Here is a 22,222-nt window from a genome sequence, read left to right as displayed (position 1 = left end):
ATTATTTACCTGGAATCATAATTTTGCAGAATTAATTACGTTTTTATACACACATCATTTCCATTTTTTCTTGATTGTTTCAAGCTTTTAAATATGATTTGTTCTGGAGGCATCTTAGAAGAATCATATTAGGAAAAACTTGCTAAAAGCGAACAGGAAATAACAACTGATATGTTCCCTATTCGTAACAATGTGCCCAATAATAAGCTCTGTTTGACAAATTCCTGGAATATATTTGGAGGTTTTCATTAAAGGTATGTAGAGGAAATGGGGTGGATTTCCATGAGGCGATCTATACAGGTTAGGGAAAGATTAATAAGAACTTAAGCTGTGTCTTGCTGGAGTGTCTCTGACCATTGTAGCCCAGCAATTTGTTTTTACAGTGGCCAAACAAATTGCTCAAGGAAACCCAGCAGATGAACTTCAGAGGCAGTCATACTGCCATCGAGACTAATAGCCATTAATTCCCAAAACTTTTTAAAAGGATTCTTAACTCTGGATAAACCAGTGCTATCATCATATCAGTGTATTTAATGGACCATTTCAAACAACCTTAAGAATAGCAGAACTGTGCAGATCAGGGCAGTATGTCATGTTTGTTTCCCCTTACAATGCAGGAGCAGCTTTTGACTCAAGAAGAAACCATCTATCGAGAAAGAAAGATTCGGGATAAGAAACTGAAAGACATAAAGAAAATGACAGAAGAAAAGAGAGCACAGAATGAACGTGCAGAAAGACGGGTAGTGTAGCATCTTTTGCTATCCATGAAGTGAACCATATTTCCCAAAAAAGGAAAATGACATTGAAGTTAAGATGTCTTTTTCCCAAAATAAAACAGAAAAAATAAATAAATGCAGAAAAAAGTCCTATGCAATGCCTAGATTTATCTTTCAATCTAGAATTGCCAATTCCCATTGAAATTAATCTGAAAAAATATCTCACTCATCAATAAATATGTAGTTAAGTGACACAGTTCCTTTAGAATGGAATAGAGCTGGAAGGGACCATAGAGGTCTTCTAGTCCAGCCCTCTGCTCAAGTAGGAGAACCTATATCATTTCAGACAAGTGACTCTCTAGTCTCTTATTTAAAACCTCCAGTGATGGAGCCCCCATGATTTCTGAAGGCAAGCTGTTCCATTGGTTAATTGTCCTTACCATTAGGAAGTTTCTCCTTAATTCCAGGTTGCTTCTTTCTTTGATCAGTTTCCAACCATTGTTTCTTGTCCTGCCTTCTGGTGCTTTGGAGAATAGTTTGACGCCCTCTTCTTTGTGGCAGCCCCTCAAATACTGGAATACTGCTATCATGTCACCCCTGTTTCTTCTTTTCTTTAGACTAGCCAAACCCAAGTCCTGCAGCTGTCCTTCATATCTTTTAGTCTCCAGGCCTTTGATTATCTTTGTTGCTCTTCTCTGAATTTTTTCCAAAGTCTCAACATCTTTTTTGTAGTAAGGTAACCAAAATTGCTTGCAGTGTTCCAAGTGTGGTCATACTAGGGTTTTATCAAGTGGTACTAATATTTTGCGTGATCTCTATTCTATTCCTCTGTTTATGCAACCCAGTACTTGTATTAGCTTTTTTGGCTGCTGTTGCACACTGCTGGCTCATATTCAAGTGATCATCCACTAGGACTCCTAGATCCCTCTCACAGTTACTGTTTTTGAGCCAGGTCTTGCCTAATCTGTTCTTAAACCTTTGATTTTTCCTGCCAAACTGTAAAACTTTGCTTTTCTCCACACTAAAGTTCATTTTGTTGGATAGGGCTCATTGTTCAAGTTTGTCAAGATCTTTTTGGATCCTGAGCTTGTCTTCTGGGATGTTGGCTATTCCTGTCAGTTTAGTGTCATCTGCAAATTTGATGAGTTCCCCTTCTATTCCCTCATCTAACTCATTAATGAAGATATTGAAGAGTACTGGGCCTAAGACATTCCTTTGTGGTACCCCACTGCTTACTTCTCTCCATGTGGATGTAGTACCATTGAGGACTACTTGTTGAGTACGGTTTGTCAGCCAGCTAGTATGGTTTGTCAGCCAGTTATATACAGTATGTACAGTTTATATGCTCAAGAAAATACAAACTTGATAGAAGTAACATTTAAAAGAAAGGCCCAACCAAAAATGTTAATTGAATAAAAACCACATATTAAAATTAATCACCCATAAAATAAACCATTGTGCTAAAATTAATCCTTTCTCTTTATATATAACGATTCTCCTCACAGACAAACCACTTTCACATGAGAAAAAGACAAATGTTCGCATCTACATTTTAGTTTTGTTTCCAATAGTAGCAGCACAAAAGACAGAGAAACAGAGGAAAACATAGCTTAGGGATGAGGTAAGGGTTATGAGTCCTGAAAGTGTAGAAAAGAGAAAAAAGCTTTCTTGTTGGAGTCATCAGACCAACAGCAGATATGATGATGATAACTTTATTGTCACTTGGAATGTACACCAATCGGCATACATCAAAATGAAATTTCGTTGCATACAGCTCTCAAAGGGTCACCACCTCCGATATATACTCCTTGTTCGTGGCCTGCTCAAATTTCACATTGTCCATTTTAGTCTCTAGGGAGTGAACGATGGCAAACAGGACAGATGGAAATGGGGCTCCTATCCTTCCTAAATCAAGATGGCCTAGCTGATTTTTAAATACATCCAAGCTTTTGGCAGTTGTATCTAAAGCCGTTTTCAGATCCCATTGACTGATTTCCAGCAGCAGCAACCTTTTATTTTTAGTAAATAAAAGGCTTATTTATATGTTTATAAGATTTATGTACTGACCATCTCAAATCCAAGAAACTCCAAGATGTGTACAAAATGCAAAATTCCCCCATAATTTGGGGGTGTGTGTGAGGAGCTTTACTGGGTAAATCGATTAGATATATCAGGCTTCATGACTCTAATATTGAAAATTTAAATAAACTCAAACTGGATTTTAAAAACTGATAATATGCCCCTCCCCTTTTATTGGGGTTGTAGCATACTGATTGGAGCAGATTAACATTTCCATCACCAGTGTAAAAATCACTGATGTTTCAATAAGACTTAAACAACTTCCATTGGCTATGTTATATAACCCATACTAATTGCATACAAAGTATATTTTATACATATCTACTTAATTTTATCCATTTCTGAAGCTAAGAAAAAATGTATATATGAGGCACTGAAGCCATCCTCTGATTTTGGAAACTCTTGTCCTTTTCCTAATATACACATTGGATTCATGATTTGTCTTAAACTATGGCTTGTTTTAACCCTTGTTCATTAAATATGTTATAAATACCAAGTTCCCATATCATCCTGTCATAAACTATAGTTTTCAGATCACAGTGGCTAGATTTACATAGCATGTTAAACCAAGCAACCTATATTATATTTTACAATATAATGTGAACCAAGCCATAGTCAATCCAACTTATTATTTATTTAGAACATTTATATAGCAGCCTATCTTACAACCAGCCCTGAGTGGCTACCAATCAAAATTTAAAAGACATATAAAATCATTTTAAAACTGACTTCCGGTGGCTCCGCGGCGACGGAGACAGCCTTCCCGGGCTGCCCGCGGCTCAGCTGAGTGTTTTTTTCGCCCGAAACAGCGCCGATCAGCTGTTCGGGCGAATTTGAAGCCCCCTCCTCGGGAGAAGAGGAGGGGGTGAGGCCCCAGGTAGGGGTAGAGTTCTCCGGGGCCGCCTGAGCTTGGAGCCTGGGCGGCTGAAGGATTGAACTCCCCCGAAGCCTGGGTTGCTCCCAGCTGGCCGGCGTCTCTGCTCCGGATTTCTTGGAGCAGAGCCAGGCGTCTGCGACCACCCCTGCCTGAAGAAAGGACTATGGATTAAAAGGAGCAGGCAGAGCGGTACAAGAGGGAAAGGTGAAGAGGATTATTTTATTTTACTCTCGAGCTTGATGGACTTTTTAAACTAAGTGAAAGTGCGTCACAATTGAAAGTAAAAGATGGCGGCTAAACCTCCCCCTAAAACTCTTCGGAGTGGTGGATCTTCTCCGGTGCAACAATCATCATTACAGGCGTTGCACCCTCCTGATGTATTGACACCGAAGGATTTACGAGATGCTTTGGATAAACTTTTGGAATCAATTAATCAATCAATGGGTGATAAATTTGCACAGATGGAGGAGAAATTGGAGAAACTGGAGGAGAGAATAGAAGAGAGGATGGAACAGAAGCTCAGCGTGATGAAGGTAGACATTTTGTCTTCAGTGCATAAAGTGGCGGAATGTGTGGATGATTTGGATGAAAAAGTGGATGATTTGACTCAAAAGAATGCTATATTAGAAGCAAAAGTACGGGAGAATGAAGATTTAAGAGATAAAATGGAAAGGGAATTAAGTCTTGCTCAATATTACCAGATGCAGTTTGCTGTTAGAATCAGAGGCTTAAAAGAGAATATTAAGGAAGATTTAAAGCAGCTGATTTCTGAGGCTCTCGAAGTGGTATTGAATCAGCCAGCATCTGAAATAAGAGGAGCTATGGATAAAGTGTTCCGTGTGAATTCATGGATTGCTAGACAGAGAAAGCTGCCTAGAGATGTGGTGGTCTACTTTGCAAAAAGAGAAATTAGAGATGAAGTTATACAAGCTGCCTATGATGCTAAAGTTGTGATTGCTGATCAAGAAGTCTTGGCTTTAAAAGAAATTCCTCCAAAGATTTTAAGGAAAAGGAAAGACTTCACATTTCTTGTGCAAGAGCTTAAGCAACGAGATATAAGGTTCAGATGGGAGATTCCAGATGGGCTGATGGTGATGTATGAAGGCAAAAGGTACCGGCTGATTACTGTGAAGCAAGCGCGTGATTTCTATAATAACGTTTTAAAAGCAACCTCATTAACACTTCTGGAAGCTGCAAAGGGATCTGGAGAGGGAGAATATCAAGAGGTTGAAGTAGAGGAAAACGGTGCTGGAGGAGATCAAGCTATAGCTTCTTTGGATGATCCTAGAGAGCAAAGGGTAACGCGTGCTGCTTTAAAACGAGCAAAGAAAATAAAAGAACAAGACCAGCAAAAGTCTTCGGAATCTTCACAACGTACTCATAGCCAAGCAGTGGGAGGAGCACGGCCTAAAGAAGATAGTCCTATCAAAGCAGTGCTTCAAGAGCTTTGGGAGGATATGCATGGCAACTAAATTTTTGACTTGGAACGTTAATGGACTAAATTCACCACAGAAGAGAAAGAAAGTTTTTCAATATTTAAAACAATTCAAGATAGATGTTATATGTTTGCAAGAAACGCATATTAGGGCTACGGACCAAAAGCTTTTATTGAACTCAAGACTGGGTACGCACTTTGTTGCCTCTGCAATGAATAAGAAAAATGGAGTGGTTGTTTATATTAAAAGTGCCATAACAGCGGACTTAATTGAAGCAGACAAGCATGGAAGATATGTACTGATAGACTTGTTGCTAGAAGGCAAAAAGACGCTTTTAGTTGGACTGTACGCCCCTAATCAACAACAACAACAGGCTGACTTTTTTAGTTTACTTCATACAAAGCTTACCCAGTTGGATTATAAATCTTTTATTTTTATGGGGGACTGGAATGGTGTTTTGGATGTACAGATGGATAAGGCTGGAGCTTTTAAGCGCATTCCAAGTCATGCTAGACTGCCTAAATCTTTTTTTGAAATGAAGGATGACTTGGAACTGCGAGATATTTGGCGTGAGAGACACTTGCAGGAAAAGGATTATACTTTTTATTCTGATAGACATCAATCTTTTTCGAGGATTGATTTTATTTTGGTGACTAATGACTTTTTTTTTGAGGACTAAAAAGGTGAAGATTTGTGCAAGAACTATCTCTGATCATAGTCCAGTTTGGTTAGAGATTGATAAGGAGAAAAGAGACAGGCGCTCATGGCGCGTAAATGAGAATTTGTTTAGAAATCAGAGAAATGTGGAAGAATGTAAACAGCGGATGAAGGATTTTTTTGAAACTAATATGAACAAAGGTACCTCTATGGATATGGTGTGGGATGCTAGCAAGGCCTACATGAGAGGGGTGTTGATATATATGAATAATAAACATAGACGTGCTGTGGAAGCTATGAGGAAAGAACTGGAGAATGAAATAAAGGAAAAAGAAAAGGCTTTGATTTTGAACTCAAAGGATGTGAAAACTAAGGAGGCTATTAAATTGTTAAGAGGACAATTTGATAAATTAATGGCTGACCAAGTGGCAACCAATTTGCGGTTTGCCAGGCATAATACTTTTTGCAACGCTAATAAACCAGGAAGATGGTTAGCTTATAGATTGAGGAAAAAACAAAGGGCTTCTAATATAGACAAGATTGAGCATAAAGGAAGGGTTGTGTTTCAACAGGACCTTATCAAGGACGCTTTTGTGGATTTTTATTCTAAATTATATGCTAAGGAGAAAATTAATGAAAAAGACATTGATATATATTTGGAAAATGCTAGCATCCCGGTTCTTACGCAAGTACAAAAAGAAGGGATTAATCAATTGATTACAGAAGAGGAAATTGTTACAGCAATTAAGGAATTGAAGGTGGATAAAGCACCAGGTACGGATGGTTTGACTGCGGCCTATTACAAAAATCTACAAATAGAGATGATAAAACCGTTAAAGGAACTGTTCCAGACAATCCAGAGGGGGGGAAAGGTGCCACCGTCTTGGAGAACAGCTTTTATTTCCTTGATTCCGAAGGAAGACCAAGATGCTACTCAAGTTAAAAATTATAGACCGATATCGCTTTTAAATACAGATTACAAGATATTTGCTAAGGTTTTGGCTAATAGATTGATGAGGGTTCTGCAACAGGTGATTCATGGGGACCAAACGGGGTTTATTAGTGGTAGGCAAACTCAGTCTGTTAAAATATTAAAACATTAAAACAACAAAAATCTGACACCAGTCATTTCTAATGTGTGAACATCTAATCCCCAACACTGGGGAAAATCCATCTTTTTCACAGAATTGTATGTAGCTTATTCCAAGTAACAGTGCCTTCCATTTGAAATAGTAGCATATTGTCTTTTGCATGGACATCTAGAAACCATCCATCTGGAAAAATATAAGTTTGCTTGACAGATTTCAGGCCATGCTAGAAGACCAGAAATAGTCTTGTAAATAGTCTTGAAAACTGAGGTGTTTATTATGAATTTGGTTTCCACTATCAAATTCTATGCTTTGGTATGTATATGTAAACGTGGAATAAAAAAAGTTATGCAACTGTTATTTGCAGACCTACTGTTTTCATGTTCCATGTGTATTTTATGTGTTCCAGCACTCCCAGAAGGATCGTATCCCATTTGGAACTGAAGATCTGCTTAGAGAACCTCAGTTTAAGAAATCAAACATCTTGAAAACCAAACAGGCTGTTCTCACCGCATCTGAAAACTTTGACAAAGTCCGAGCAGCCACTGGGGTCACTGAGGCTAATGTAAGAGCTTTATGTATTGTGTGCTGCAAATATTTTGTAATTCCTTCCTAAAGTCTGGGTTTTTGGTTTCCCATTCAGTTCTCACCATTGTGCAGGTATGGAGAATTTGGAATATTTGATTTTCATGAAGAGGTGGATAGAATGGCCAAACATACGTGGTGGAAGGGTGTGGTCATCTTTCTAGCAATCCTATAAGAAGAAAAGGGAAGAGCACACTCAGAGAGTACTGCTCTGTAGATCACAAAGAGCATATCAGACAAACAAGAAACCCCAGAAAGGAAGATTTTCCATGGAATTGCTGTAGATAACAATATCATTTTGGCCATAACTCTGACCAGAATTCTCAAGGTACTCATATATTAGAAAATGAAATTGGAGGGAGATCCAAAGGAGAATTTTTTCTCGTAATTGGTGATTTAAATCAGTTCTCATATAACTGGATAAAAGACTGATAAGCCTTTTAGAATCCTAGAACAGATGGAAATTTGATGGAGGAGAAATGCCCCTGGCTTTAATCCTAAATATCATCCACATCTGCACAAAATGTGAGTGCTGTGGAACAATTTAAAATAGTGTCTACAATGACATCAAGTTTAATTTATGTTGAACAAAGTGACTGTTCAAAACCTAGGGGGACTGGTAATACAGAAACTGAAATTGAAATCAAGAGGGCCAATGTTTTAACGAGAATGCTCAGTGGTTTCTCAAAAAAAATATTGTTGAATCGATATGGCATGATTAATAACAATTAAAATTAAAGGAGGAAAAACTCTTCAGAAATTAGAACTCTTGTCCAAATGACATAAATAAAACTTTGTATTTCAAGGAAATTGTTTTCCCCCCCATTATTCTAGAGAAGGAGTTAATCTTTCCTATTGTATTGGCTTTGCAGCATTGGAGGTTTACTTCTGCCTGGTACTTGTCCTTACCCATTCTCATAGTCACCCACCTACTCAGTGTACTAATAGAACTAATACAGTATGATCATCTCCTCCCACATTCTGGCATCATGTCCCCAAGCATAATGCTGCTTAGCCAGCAGAAGGCTGAGGTTTCTAAGGAATTCATCTCTGCAGAATCCATTGTTACAAAAAGCCATGAATATAAAATCTGGGGGTTCTTTCCATCAGTGCTCAGAATATGTAACTTATGGTAAGACTGGACTTCTGAACAAGATCACACACTGAAAGGTCTCAACTTTTGTGTTTTTCCCCAAAACTGTTCTATGAGCCAATCTTAAAAATGGATTTGATCTATCAAGGAAAATCACTAGAAACCCAAACCAGTCACGCTAAGAAACCCTCTTCTTGCTCCTAGATTCCTTTTCATTCCTGGATCACTAGAATCTTCAAATCAGAATGCAATGATATTAAACTGAAATAATGCCCTTTGTTGAACTTGCTCTGGGTACTGCCAGACTCCTCCCATTATCCTTCCTTTCAGCTGTCCCTCTCAGTTCCGCATCATATAGTTCTATATTGTACATTGCTCCCCTTTCAACTTGGTCATTAAATAGTAAGATGTTTAAAGTTATAAAAGCCATATAGATCCAAAGGGCTAGGTTGGTTTTGGAGTTTTATTGGAGTTTTCTTATTTTTTTAATATGGTGAATGTGTTAGATTTGATTAACAATATCTGCAGGCTTTCCTAACAGTTATATAAATATTGTCTCTGATTTTCATGCAAAGACTAGCCTGTGGAGTAGGAAGAAGCCAGGTTGGATTGGTTGATGATGCTTTGCCAACTTTATGGTCATGTGATAGGATGTTGTTGCCTGCTTTCTGGCCCAAGAAGAAACATTCAAACAGCTGGAGGAAATGAAGAATGAGAATGAAGTGTCCTTGGAACAGCTTAAAGAAGAAAAGGATGCGCTGTTACGTGAATTAGACCATACTAAGTACTCGGGAGAGGCCCGGAAAGTAGGGTGAGTACTTCAACTTGCTTTTCTTTGACTGTGAGATATGCACCTGTGTAATCAGCAGCACATACTGGCCACCAACTTGCAGAATGGTAACCTTTGTTTTCTGCTATCCAGTATGAAGGATGTATAGCAAGTAGCAAACTAAGCAGTGAAAGTTAGGAGCTGAAGTTCATAGGTTCCTTTCTGGAGCCAGGAACTGTTCCTGTTTTGCTCCAGAGCTCAGAACCTGATGAAGGAGTTACATGATCACCTACAAAAGGAAGAAAAGAGGCGTGATGCAACCCAGGCTGAACTGGACAAGGTGAACCGGGTTCTGTTGAATGCCAAGGCTGGCATTGAACATTTGTCTTCCAAAGTTCAGCACATCAAGCTGGTGAGTGTTAAATGATTACTTTTTGCAGTCACCATTTTTTTTATTTTAGTTCCATTTATATCCCGCCCTTCTCCGAAGACTCAGGGCGGCTTACAAGCCTATGCCTATGGTTGGGTCTGTCAAATTTTTAATGAAGAACTCCTCTAAGCTGTTTGATACCCAGCTGACACCATGGTTTCCCATTTTCACTGTATTATTTAACATCATGGCTATTTCCCATGTTTTCAAAAGGGAGGGCTGATTGTGTCCTTTCACAGAAGACAGGAGGAATGGAAGAGATGGAGATAGGAGAGGCTAGTGTTTATAATGAACACTACAAAGACCACTAATGTTTGTTGCCTTACTGGAAACAATAACAACTAAAAAGCAATGCATTTGGTGTTTTGTTGTGGTTTTCTTTATGACCCTGAGCAGATTAGTTTTTTTAGCAAATTTATGAATTTTGTGCTATATTGGAACCCAGGCCAGTTGGCAGCGCTTCTTTTTCCTAGGAAGATAGCCACTTTGCTTCCATGGAGTTGGATGAGAAAGCAAGTGAATATGTTCTTGATCTCATGGCTCAAACAGAAGAGAAATTGCTATATTTGGTGGAATTCTTGAAGGGTCGAGACAAGGCAGAGCTTCTTAGGAGAATTGAAGAAGTGGAGGTGAGTCCAGATCAGACTTTAGACATCAGCAACATAGAAATATATTTTCTTAAAAATGTATTATTGTTTTATAAGGATTAATAGAAAATAATTTATATAGCTCAGGATTGAACTGTAGAGTCCTTGGTGCTCTCTGAGATTAGTTATTTTCTTGCAGATGTGCAAGAAAAGTGCTGCTGAAGTGGATGGAAAAAAGAAAGTAGCACTGTTGCTACTTGTTGCCTAGTCTAGTAACAAAACATCTGGAGCAAACAGCCAACCTTCAACAGCACCAAGGACTCCACAGTTTATGGAGATTCTTTATAGCTATCTGTTCCCCAATTTACCAAGCAGTGAAATTCCAAAAGCAACACTCCAAAATTTAGTTTCTTCTGAATGAGGGGTTATTGGATTTATGGTATCTTTTGTAATATTTTTTTTTTGTTTAAAAATGACCAAAGAAAACCTTTCCACCAAGCTTCTACAGAGGTTCATGGTAGTCAGTGATCATAGTAGACATTACAACAGTTGGTAGAACTTTTAGTGGCATTCTTTGGCTGTGTGTATGATTCATATAAATATAGTGTCATGGTTCCAATAGATGAAACTCATTAAAGAACTTCAAGGCAAGAATTCTTCCTTAAAGAACATTTTATTCAGGAAACAAAGTATCGGCACTACATAGTTGAACCCAAAACTAGATTCCCTTCCTCCACATACAAAGTAACAAGTTGCAAGCTCCACCCCTACGAAGCAGTCATAAATAATGTTCTCCAATTAGCCCAGAGCGCTTCTCAGCCCGCCAAAACGTTATTGGTTTGTGTCCTTGAGTTCCCACAGAACTGCATTGTTATTATAGCTAGCTGAGCTCAAGCATTTACCCTATCCCCCCTTCAACACCTAATCTCTAAACAGAAGAAAAAGCATGTTAAAAGCAAAGTAAATATGGCTGCAATTTCCATTATTTGTCAGAGCAGGAACATCCAATGTTACAGCATTGACATCCAGCCCCCCTTTACAAAAAGGATAAATCCTGCAATTCAACCAAACCATAGGTTAGGGTTAGGGTTAGGGTTTATTCAGGTGTTTATCATAGAATTTACGAATGAGCCTATCGGCTTTTACATCGCTAGATTTTACCCAAGTGGCCCCGGATAATGGGTATCCTTTCCACTATACTAAATACTGCAACTTTCCCTTGTAAAGTCTAGAATCAAGAATACGCTTCACTTCATAATGTGTCTGTCCGGCTACCACCAGCGGGCCAGGTGCTTTCTTATGGGGAGTTTGTAGAGTACAACCCCGAAAAGGTTTCAATAGGCTACAGTGGAACACAGGATGGACTTTCCCTAAAAGTCTGGGAAGCTTTAACTCCACCGTAACTGGATTTATGATCCTTACAATGGAGAAGGGAACTGAGGTATTTCGGTCCCAATTTCTTACTAGGCAACTTGAGTCGTAAATATTTTGTGGATAAGTAAACCTTTTCCCCAACCTGGAACGACCTTTGGGGAGCCCTCTTTGTCTGCTTGTTTTTTGTATGTCTCGGAAGCCTTTTTCAGAGCAAGTTTTGTTTTGTCCCAAACCTCTCCCCACCCCTTCACTCACTGGTCAAGAGTTTGGGAAACAGGGTCCCTGAGGATACTCAGCTATTGGGTTGAATTCTTTTCCTGTGGCAATCTTAAAAGACGTAAACCCAGTCCTTCTGTGAACAGTGTTATTATAAGCTACCTCTGCGAAAGGGAGGAGGTTAGTCCAGTTCATTTGCTGATAATCCACATAGCATCTGAAGTACTGCTTCACCATTGAGTTCGCTTTTTCAGCCACCCCATTCCTAGACAGGTGAGAAACCGACAATAGCTCCTACGATGAGTGAATTTAGTTTGAGAAAACCCCTCCAGAATTTGGCCGTAAATTGCACTCCCCTGTCAGAGATTATTTGCTTTGGCTTGCCATGCAGCCTGTAAATGTGCTTAAGAAACATCTTAGCTAGTTTCTGGACCGACAGGAGTCCTTTGCAGGCACTGAAATGAGCCTGCTTCGAAAAAAGATCAATCACAGTCCAAATCACTGTATTTCCTCTACTCTCAGGTAACTCAACTGTAAAATCCATAGCAATTTCTTGCCATGGTTGGGAAGGGTCCACGACCGGTTGTAATAGTCCAGGGGGCTTTCCTGGAATCCTCTTCATGGTGGCACACACCGCACAGCTTTTGATGTAGTTCTCTACATCCCATTTCAAACCTGGCCACCAAAATTGCCGACGAACAAAATGCAGTGTTTTTAAATAGCCGAAGTGTCCAGCTTGCTTTCATGACTGTGCTGGAGAGCATTGAGGCAGAGGGTTTCGGGCAAATACAACTTCCCCCCTTTGTAGGCTAATTTGTCCCTACACATCAGAGTGGCTTGATTGTCCTTGAACCATCGATCATTGAGGAGTTCTTGTTTTAGCTTTCTCATCCCAGGATCGTCGGGATTTGGGACTCTCAAAGATGGGGCTCTTGGCAACGTTAATTGAGATGCAACATGCAGTGTAGGTATGATTGATTCATTAATCTCTTCACACTGACTCTTTTTTTTTTAAATTGAAAAGTTTTACAGTACATTTTATCTTTAACAATCCCCCCCTCCCCCCACCCCTACCTACCCCTCCCTATCCCTCCCCCCCATTCCCCCCTCCCCCCCGACTTCCCAGAGCTAAGTACAAGGTATAAAAACAAGAAACAATCATAAACATACATATGCTAACAACAATAAACTATTAATTCTGTCGCCCTCTAGCTCATATAAAATAACTACAAGCAATATTAATATTACATATAAAAAGAAAAAGAAAAGAAAAAAGAAAGGAAAACTTATTCAAATGCTAAATGAAACTTTTTAGTCCCATATTTGTTCTGGATATAATCAATCCACTTTTTCCACTCCATAATATAACGTTCTTGCGAATGATCTTTCAAGTAAGCCGAGATCTTTGCCATTTCCGCCAGGTCAGAAACCTTTAGAGTCCATTCTCCTATAGTCGGCAGTTCCTCCTTTTTCCAATATTGACCTATTAAGAGTCTTGCTGCTGTAATTAAGTTCAACATCAACTTAGTGTCCACAACAGTAGCATCTGTAATTATGCCCAACAAAAACAATTGCGGACAAAACTTTATCCTTTGCTTAAAGATCTTCTGCATATTCCACCAAATTTTTATCCAAAAAGCCTTAACCTTTTTGCAGGTCCACCATATATGAAAATACGTTGCATCTTCGCCACCACACCTCCAACATTTTGGCTGATAGTTCGGATACATACTTGCAAGCTTTTTAGGATCTAAATGCCATCTATAAAACATTTTATAAAAGTTCTCTCTTAGGTTTTGGGCTTGCGTGAATTTTACATTCCTCACCCAGATCTTTTCCCACGTGTCCATTGAAATAACTTCTTGAATATTCTGAGTCCATTTTATCATACAGTCTTTAACAAGTTCTGTTTCTGAATCAATTTCTATCAATGCAAGATATATCCGTTTGATATGTGCTGGACCCTGGTTTCTAATTTGCTTTATCAAATTTTCATCAGTCATTGCAAAACCAATTTTCTGATCTTCTTTCCACCTGGCCCGTAACTGAGTATATTGAAACCAAGTTTGAACAATCTTCTCATCTCGCAAGAGGTTGTACGGCTTCAAACACCAGACATTTCTTTCCAAGCTTAAAATCTCCTTATACGTAGTCACATCATGTTTGAAGCCAACATTTATGTTTTCTATTGCATGTTTTGGGATTGCCCACAACGGCATCTTGTAATCTAGCTTATGTCTATACTTCTTCCAAATTCTCAACAATGCCTGTCTTAAAATATGCACTTTAAACACATTATCTACCTTCTTATCATACAACAAATATGCATGCCAGCCAAATAACAAGTCATGGCCCTCAAGATTTAATAATCTCTCTTGTATCAAATTAATCCAATCACTTATTCCTGATAACGCAGCAGCTTCATAATATAATTTAAGATTAGGCATTTTAAGACCACCTCTTTCACGAGTATCCTGCATAATCTTAAGTTTAACTCGTGGCCTTTTCCCTGCCCAAACAAATTTATTGATACCCCGTTGCCATTCTTCCAAATTAGAATCTTTTTTAAGGACCGGTATCATTTGAAATAAAAATAAAAATTTAGGCAGGACATTCATTTTCACTGCTGCAATTCTACCCAGCAAAGACAATTGCAGTTTTTCCCAGCTCTCCAATTCTTTTTGAATTTTTCCCCATAACTTTTCATAGTTATTTTTATATAACTTTGTATTAGAGGGTGACAAAAACACCCCCAAATATTTGACCCTTTTAACAATCTCAAATCCAGTTAATCCTTCTAAAAGGGCCTTTTGCGATACTGTCATATTTTTGGCCAAAATTTTAGTTTTTTGTCCATTAACCTTAAATCCAGAAACCTTCCCATATTGCATTATTATCTCCATCAGGTCCACAACAGAGTTTTCTGGCTGGGTCACCGTAACAACCAGATCGTCTTCAAACGCTCTCAATCTATAATCCTGATCTCTAATTTGAATACCCTTAATTCTTTCCGATTTCCGTATTTTTACCAATAATATCTCCAATGTTAAAACAAATAATAAAGGTGATAATGGACACCCTTGTCTTGTGCCCTTCTCAATATTGCATACTTCAGTCAAACTATTGTTAACTATTATTCGAGCAGTTTGTTTTTGATATAATGCCCTAATTGGTTGCAAAAATTTATCCCCAAAATTCATTTTATCTAAAACTTTCATCAAAAATTGCCAATTCAATTGATCAAAATCTTTTTCAGCATCTAGAAAAATTAGCGCCGCAGGGATCTGGTTGTTCCTTTCCAAAAACTCCACCACATCAACTATATGCCTCACATTATTTTTCATTTGTCTACCACTAATAAACCCGGTTTGATCCCCATGAATCACCTGTTGCAGAACCCTCATCAATCTATTAGCTAACACCTTGGCAAATATCTTGTAATCTGTATTTAAAAGTGATATCGGTCTATAGTTTTTTACTTGAGTAGCATCTTGATCTTCCTTCGGAATCAAAGAAATAAAAGCAGTTCTCCAAGACGGAGGCACCTTTCCCCCCCCTCTGAATTGTCTGAAACAATTCCTTTAACGGCTTTATCAGCTCCAATTGTAGATTTTTGTAATAAACCGCAGTCAGACCATCCGTACCTGGCGCTTTGTCCACCTTCAGTTCCTTAATTGCTATAAGAATTTCTTCTTCTGTTATCAATTGATTAATCTCCTCCTTCTGTTCTTGCGTAAGAACCGGGATGCTAGCATTCTTCAAATATACATCAATGTCTTTTTCATTAATCTTCTCCTTAGCATATAGTTTAGAATAAAAATCCACAAAGGCTTCCTTAATAAGATCCTGTTGAAACACAACCTTTCCCTTATATTCAATTTTATCTATATTAGAAGCCCTTTGCTTTTTCCTTAACCTGTAGGCTAGCCATCTACCTGGCTTATTAGCATTGCAAAAAGTATTATGCCTAGCAAACCGTAAATTGGTTGCCACTTGATCAGCCATCAACTTATCAAATTGTCCTCTTAATAGGTTAATAACCTCCTTAATCTTCACATCCAATGGGTTCAAAATTAGGGCCTTTTCTTTTTCCCTAATTTCATTCTCCAGTTCTTTCCTTCTGACTTCCAAGGTACGTCTGTATTTATTATTCATATATATCAACACCCCTCTCATGTAGGCCTTGCTAGCATCCCAAACCATGTCCATAGAGGTATCCTTATTCATATTAATTTCAAAAAAATCCTTCATCTGCTGTTTACATTCTGCCACATTTCTCTGATTTCTAAACAAATTCTCATTTACGCGCCAAGAGCGCCTATCCCTATTGTCCTTATTGATCTCCAACCAAACTGGGCTATGGTCAGAAATAGTTCTTGCACAGATCTTTACCTTCTTAATCCTAGAAAAAAAGTCATTAGTCAATAAAATAAAATCGATCCTGGAAAAAGATTGATGTCTATCAGAAAAAAAGTATATTCCTTTTCATGTAGATGTGTATCACGCCAAATATCTCGCAATTCCAAGTCATCCTTCATTTCAAAAAAAGATTTAGGCAATCTAGCATGGCTCGGGACACGCTTAAAAGAACCAGCTTTGTCCATCTGTACGTCTAAGACACCATTCCAGTCTCCCATAAAAATAAAAGATTTATAATCCAATTGGGTAACCTTTGTGTGTAGTAAGTTAAAAAAGTCAGCTTGTTGTTGATTAGGAGCATACAGTCCAACTAGAAGCGTTTTTTTACCTTCTAACAGCAAATCTATCATAACATATCTTCCTTGCTTATCTACTTCAATTAGTTCCGCTGTTAGAGTACTTTTAACGTAGACAACCACTTCATTTTTCTTATTCATCGCAGAAGCAACAAATTGCGTACCCAACCTTAAGTTCGATAAGTACTTTTGGTCCATAACCCTAATATGCGTTTCTTGCAAACAAATAACATCAGTCTTAAATTGTTTTAAATATTGAAAAACTTTCCTTCTCTTCTGTGGTGAGTTTAATCCATTAACATTCCAAGTTAGAAATTTAGTCGCCTTTCTTGGCGTCCCGAAGCTTTTGGAGCACGTCTGCAATGACCCCTGTAACTTCTTTGGGCCGCGCCCCTCCCACAGCTTCACTGTAAGTACGCTTTGGCAGTTCCATAACTTTCTGCTGGTCTTGCTCTTGCTCTTGTCTCGCTCGTCTTAAGGTGGCACGCGTCATCCTCTGCTCTCCAGCAGCAGCTGATGAAACTGTAACTTGATCCCCTCCAGCACCATTCTCCTCTGTCTGTCTTCACACTGACTCTTGTATTGAGGCGATCTAGATAGAGCGCCAGCTAAAAAGTTCCTCCCTCCCGGTATGTACTTCAGGGTGAAGTTAAACCGGTTAAAATACTGCGTCCACCGTACTTGCTTCGGGGACAGCTTGAGAGGAGTTTTCAGTGCCTCTTAAGTTTTTGTAATCAATCCATGCTTTGAAATGGTGAGTCTTTGGGGGTTGCCATTCAATTATGGCTTTCACTATTCCAGGATCCATTTCAATACCCTCACTGGAAATTCTGTAGCCTAAATAATCCAGTCAGGTCTGATAGAATTCACACGTCGACAATTTAACATATAGTTTGGCATTCAATAGTTTCTTTAACACCTCTCGCACTAGTTTCACATTGTCAGCCATATTCTTGCTGTATATCAGGATGTCATCAAGATACACCAAAACCCCTTGTACAAATGATCATGTACAGTTGCAAGAAAAAGTATGTGAACCCTTTGGGATTATGTGGAGTTTTGCATGAATTGGCCATAAAATGCGCTCTAAGTCACAACAATAGAAAAACACAGTCTGCTTAAAATAATACTACACAAACATTAGCTGTTGTCATGTTTTAATTGAACATAACATGTAAACATTCACAGTGCAGGGTGGAAAAAGTATGTGAACCCCTAGCCTAATAACTTCTCCAAGAGCTAATTGGAGCCAGGAGTGAGCCAACCTTGACTCCAATCAGTGTGATGATATTGGATGTGTTGCTGACAGCTGTCCTGCCCTTTAAAAACACACACCTGTTTTGGGTTTACTGGTCTCAAGAAGCACTGTCTGATGTGAACCATGCCTCACAGAAAAGAGCTCTCAGAAGACCTATGATCAAGAATTGTTGACTTGCATGAAGCTGGAAAGGGTTACAAAAGTATCTCCAAAAGCCTTGATGTTCATGTGTCCACGGTAAGACAGACTGTCTACAAATGGAGAAAGTTTAGCACTGTTGCTACTCTCCCTAGGCGTGGTCGTCCTGTAAAAATGACTGCAAGAACACAGTGCATAATGCTTAATGAGGTAAAGAAGAATCCTAGAGTGTCAGCTAAAGACCTACAGAAATCTCTGGCACATTCTAACATTTTTGTTGACACATCTACAATAAGGAAAACATTAAACAAGAATGGAGTACATGGGAGGACACCACGGAGGAAGCCATTGCTGTCCAAAAAAATATTGCAGCACGTTTGAAGTTTGCAAAAGAGCACCTGGATCTTCCACAGCACTACTGGCAAAATATACTGTGGACAGATGAAACCAAAATTGAGTTGTTTGGGAAAAACACACAACACTATGTGTGGAGAAAAAAAGGCACAGCACACCAATATCAAAACCTCATCCCCACTGTAAACCATGGCGGAGGGAGCATCATGGTTTGGGGCTGCTCTGCTGTCTCAGGGCCTGGACAGATTGTTGTAATTGATGGGAAAATGAATTCCAGAGTTTATCAGGACATTTTGCAGGAAAACGTACGACCATCTGTCCGCCAACTGAAGCTCCACAGAGGATGGGTGATGCAACTGGACAATGACCCAAAGCATACAAGTAATTCAACAAAACAATGGCTTCAACAGAACAGAATACGCCTTCTGGAGTGGCCCAGTCAGAGTCCTGACCTCAACCCGATTGAAATGCTGTGGCATGACCTTAAGAGAGCGATTCACACCAGACATCCCAAGAATATTGCTACACTGAAACAGTTTTGTGAAGAGGAGTGGTCCAACATTACTCCAGATCGTTGTGCAGGTCTGATCTGCAACTACAGGAAACGTTTGGTTGAGGTTATTGCTGCCAAAGAAGGGTCAACCAGTTATTAAGTCCAAAGGTTCACATACTTTTTCCACCCTGCACTGTGAATGTTTCCATCTTATGTTCAATTAAAACATGACAACAGCTAATGTTTGTGTAGTATTATTTTAAGCAGACTGTGTTTTTCTATTGTTGTGACTTACATGACATTTAGAGCGCATTTTATGGCCAATTCATGCAAAACTCCACGTAATCCCAAAGGGTTCACATACTTTTTCTTGCAATTGTAGCACTTGTTTGATCAGCTGCATAAAGACAGCTAGAGCCCCCTGTAGTCCAAATGGCATAACTTTAAACTGGTAGCTGCCCATAGGACAGTTAAAAGTGGTCTTCCATTCATCTTTTCTTATTCGTATATGGTAGTATGCTTCTCTTAGATCTAATTTATTGAAGACGCATCCCTTTGCTAGATGGGTTAGTAGGTCCTTCAGGAGGGGGAGGTGGTACTTGTTTCCTATGCTCACAGCATTTAACCCCTTATAATCCATGCAGAGACGAAGTGACCTGTCTTTTTTATCTTTAAATAACACTGGAGCCCCCACCTGGGATTTAGCCAGCTCAATGAAGCCTCTCCCTAGGTTTTTGTTCACATATTGCTGTAGTTCATCCATTTTGAGGGGGGTCATAGCGTACATTGTCAGCCTTGGGAGTTTAGCCCCCGCTAAAAGTTCAATGGCGCAGTCATTTGGCCAATGGGGTGGCAGGATGTCGCACTCTTTCTCACTAAACACCTCCGCTAAATCCCAGTACTCACTGGGAATGAGTTGTTTGCCTGGCTGGGGAGTGGCAGCTATCTTTGCTGATTCGGTAAATGGCTTTGGCCCTCCAGTAACGTCAGCAGACTCAAGAGGGGGTTTGGGCCCTATGGGCAGTCTCACAGTTTTCATCCCCTTTTCCCACCAGATAAAATGTTTCCACTTGTCTAACCAGGCTAGACCTAAAATCACAGTCATCTTCAGGGCCACCACGAAATGGATGAACTCCCAATGTTCACCTATTTCTAAACGTATAAGTTCTGTCGGATGGGTGACTAAAGTCCCTCCCATTAAGGAGTCATCTGCCTGTTCGAACCTCATGGGCCTGGAGAGCAATCTTGCTCGTATACCCATCATGAGGGCAATTGGCAAACTGATAATGCACTGGGAACATCCTGAGTCCACTAGCACTTTCAGATCCATTTGTACCCCTGTCTTAGGGACTACGAGCTTAGCAGTGAGAGAAAAAGGTGGAACAGGTTGAGTCACCATTGGATCATTCTCCCCTTCATTGGCGCTGTCATAGGAGGGCAGAACATGGTAGGTCCGGCTTGGGGTCAGCACTCTCCTGTGTGGGCGACGTGACCTGGGTAATGGGTTCTTATGTGATCGAGCTTGATTTTTCTTTTGCCGGCTGTTGGGCTGGTTTCTTCCTCACCGGTCGCCCCAATCTACCTCCCTGTTGGGGGTACAGGATCGGACAATTCACCACTCGGTGCCCCTGTTTTCCACACCTGAAGCATTTGATTGGTGGACAGGCAGGTGGCTTGGGGGTTTCCGTGGCCACCTGGTCTGCTCTGGTTTCGGCCCAACTTCTGGAAGGGATGGTTTTTTGTAAGAAGCAAGCTCGACATCCAATCTCACTGCCACCTGATACCACTCTTGCAATTGATCAGGGACAGCCTGGTAGATGCAGGCCTGGGAAAAGTGATCATCTAGCCCCTCCTTGAAGTGATGCACTAGGGATTGCTCAGGCCATCTTTCAATCCAACCTGCTATCTCGCGAAAATCTCATCTACCGTCTTGCTTTATTTTGTGAATTTGTTTCTCTGCTTTGAGGGCTACGGATTGATCCTTGAACCTGGCCCTCAATCCAAGGAGAAAGAAATGGAGATTTTTCAGTTCAGGCGCTTGCTCATTGTACAGATTGTTTAGCCACTCAGATGCTTCCCCTTCCAGATTAGCCATGACAACGTCGACCATAGCAGCTGGATCTGGGTAAAAATTGACAATGTGATTCATGTGGGAGCGTACTTGGTTAAGGAAGAAAATCAGCTTCTCTGGATTGCCATTAAAAGTTGCTTTAAGGGGTGGTGCAATCATGGGGTGCTGTCCCCCCATTGCTGCTGCACTCCTAATGGTTGTTGGCCTCCCTGCAGCAGCTGCTGCACTCCCAATGGCTGTTGACCTCCCAATGGTGGCTGCGGCATTCCCAATTGCTGCAGGCTACACCAGCGGCTGTTGTGCATTCAGGGGCTGCTCCCACCCCCATTGCTGCTGCATTCTCAATGGTTGTTGACCTTCCGGCAGCGGCAGCAGCATCCCCAATTGCTGCAGGCCCCTCATCGGCTGCTGTGCGTTCATGGGCTGCTGCCCCCCCATGGCTGCTGTGCTTCTAATGGTTGTTGACCTCCCGGTGGTGGTTGCAGCATCCCTAATTGCTGTAGGCCCCCCAGCGGCTGCAGTGCCCCAACCTATTGCTGTCTTTCCAACAGATCATGCAGTTGTTGAATTAAATCTCATTGAATGTCCACATTTGGGTCTTCTCCCTGCGCAGGCCTTGGGCTCGGGCGGCACTGACAGTGATGCTCAGGGCTGTGTGACCGATAGTAATGACGGTCAGGGCTCCCACGACACCTGTGACAATCCGGGCTTCGACTATACTGGTGGTGGCTCAGGCTTTGGTAGTGAGGGTGTCGGTCGGGACTGTCATTGTAGTTCCGCCATCTGGCACTATTACGGCAGCGGTGCCTGTTGGGAGATCATGATGATCGACGCCGACCAGTGCTTCTCTGGTGACTGGGGCTCTGGTGTCACGAACAGCGCTCTGGAGTTCTAAAGGGGTGGCGATGACCTGGACTGCCATGTCCCGAGTGGCAGCCAAGACTCTCCTTCCTTACCAGGCTGGAGGTTAGTGCTGGTGGCTTTGAATGCGGGGAAGCTACCCAGTGGGGCTGGGCTTCTCTTAGGCATCTGCCCCACCAGTCATCGTGTTCACTTGCAGGCAAGGAGTGGGAGAGTTGTTCTCCACTTCTCACCTCTAGTCCCTCGAATCTCTCTACTAACTTCTCCACCGATTGGCTGCGGACTGCAGACAGGTACTTCCATTCTCCAGAGTCCTCAATGGCTGCCAATCTCTTGGCTCCCCGACAGTCTGGGGAGTGTGATTCTCAAGAGGTTCCTGCCAGCAAGTCGGCTTCAGGCATTTCGAACAGCTCATCTTTGGCAGG

At 40.5% G+C, this 22,222-nt stretch overlaps 1 protein-coding gene across 5 annotated transcripts in view; it reads left to right on the top strand.

The window, feature by feature from the left end:
• Window positions 1–22,222, top strand: part of ODAD3 (outer dynein arm docking complex subunit 3) — a 36,035-nt gene that overhangs the window by 10,204 nt on the left and 3,609 nt on the right. For 3 of the 5 annotated variants that reach the window (XM_081320602.1, XM_081320600.1, XM_081320603.1), the window contains 5 exons: window positions 618–740; window positions 7,263–7,418; window positions 9,182–9,342; window positions 9,556–9,712; window positions 10,204–10,359. In XM_081320602.1, coding sequence (XP_081176728.1) covers window positions 618–740; window positions 7,263–7,418; window positions 9,182–9,342; window positions 9,556–9,712; window positions 10,204–10,359 — 753 coding nt within the window. The remainder of the gene's footprint in view (window positions 1–617; window positions 741–7,262; window positions 7,419–9,181; window positions 9,343–9,555; window positions 9,713–10,203; window positions 10,360–22,222) is intronic. The other 2 variants (XR_014025510.1, XM_081320601.1) reach the window with 2 other exon arrangements.

The sequence above is a fragment of the Vipera berus genome (genome assembly GCF_964194415.1).
Source record: "Vipera berus genome assembly, chromosome: 2".
Taxonomy (NCBI): Eukaryota; Metazoa; Chordata; class Lepidosauria; order Squamata; family Viperidae; genus Vipera; species Vipera berus.
Note: the sequence above shows the minus strand (reverse complement) of the source record. Positions and strands in the feature narration are given on the sequence as shown.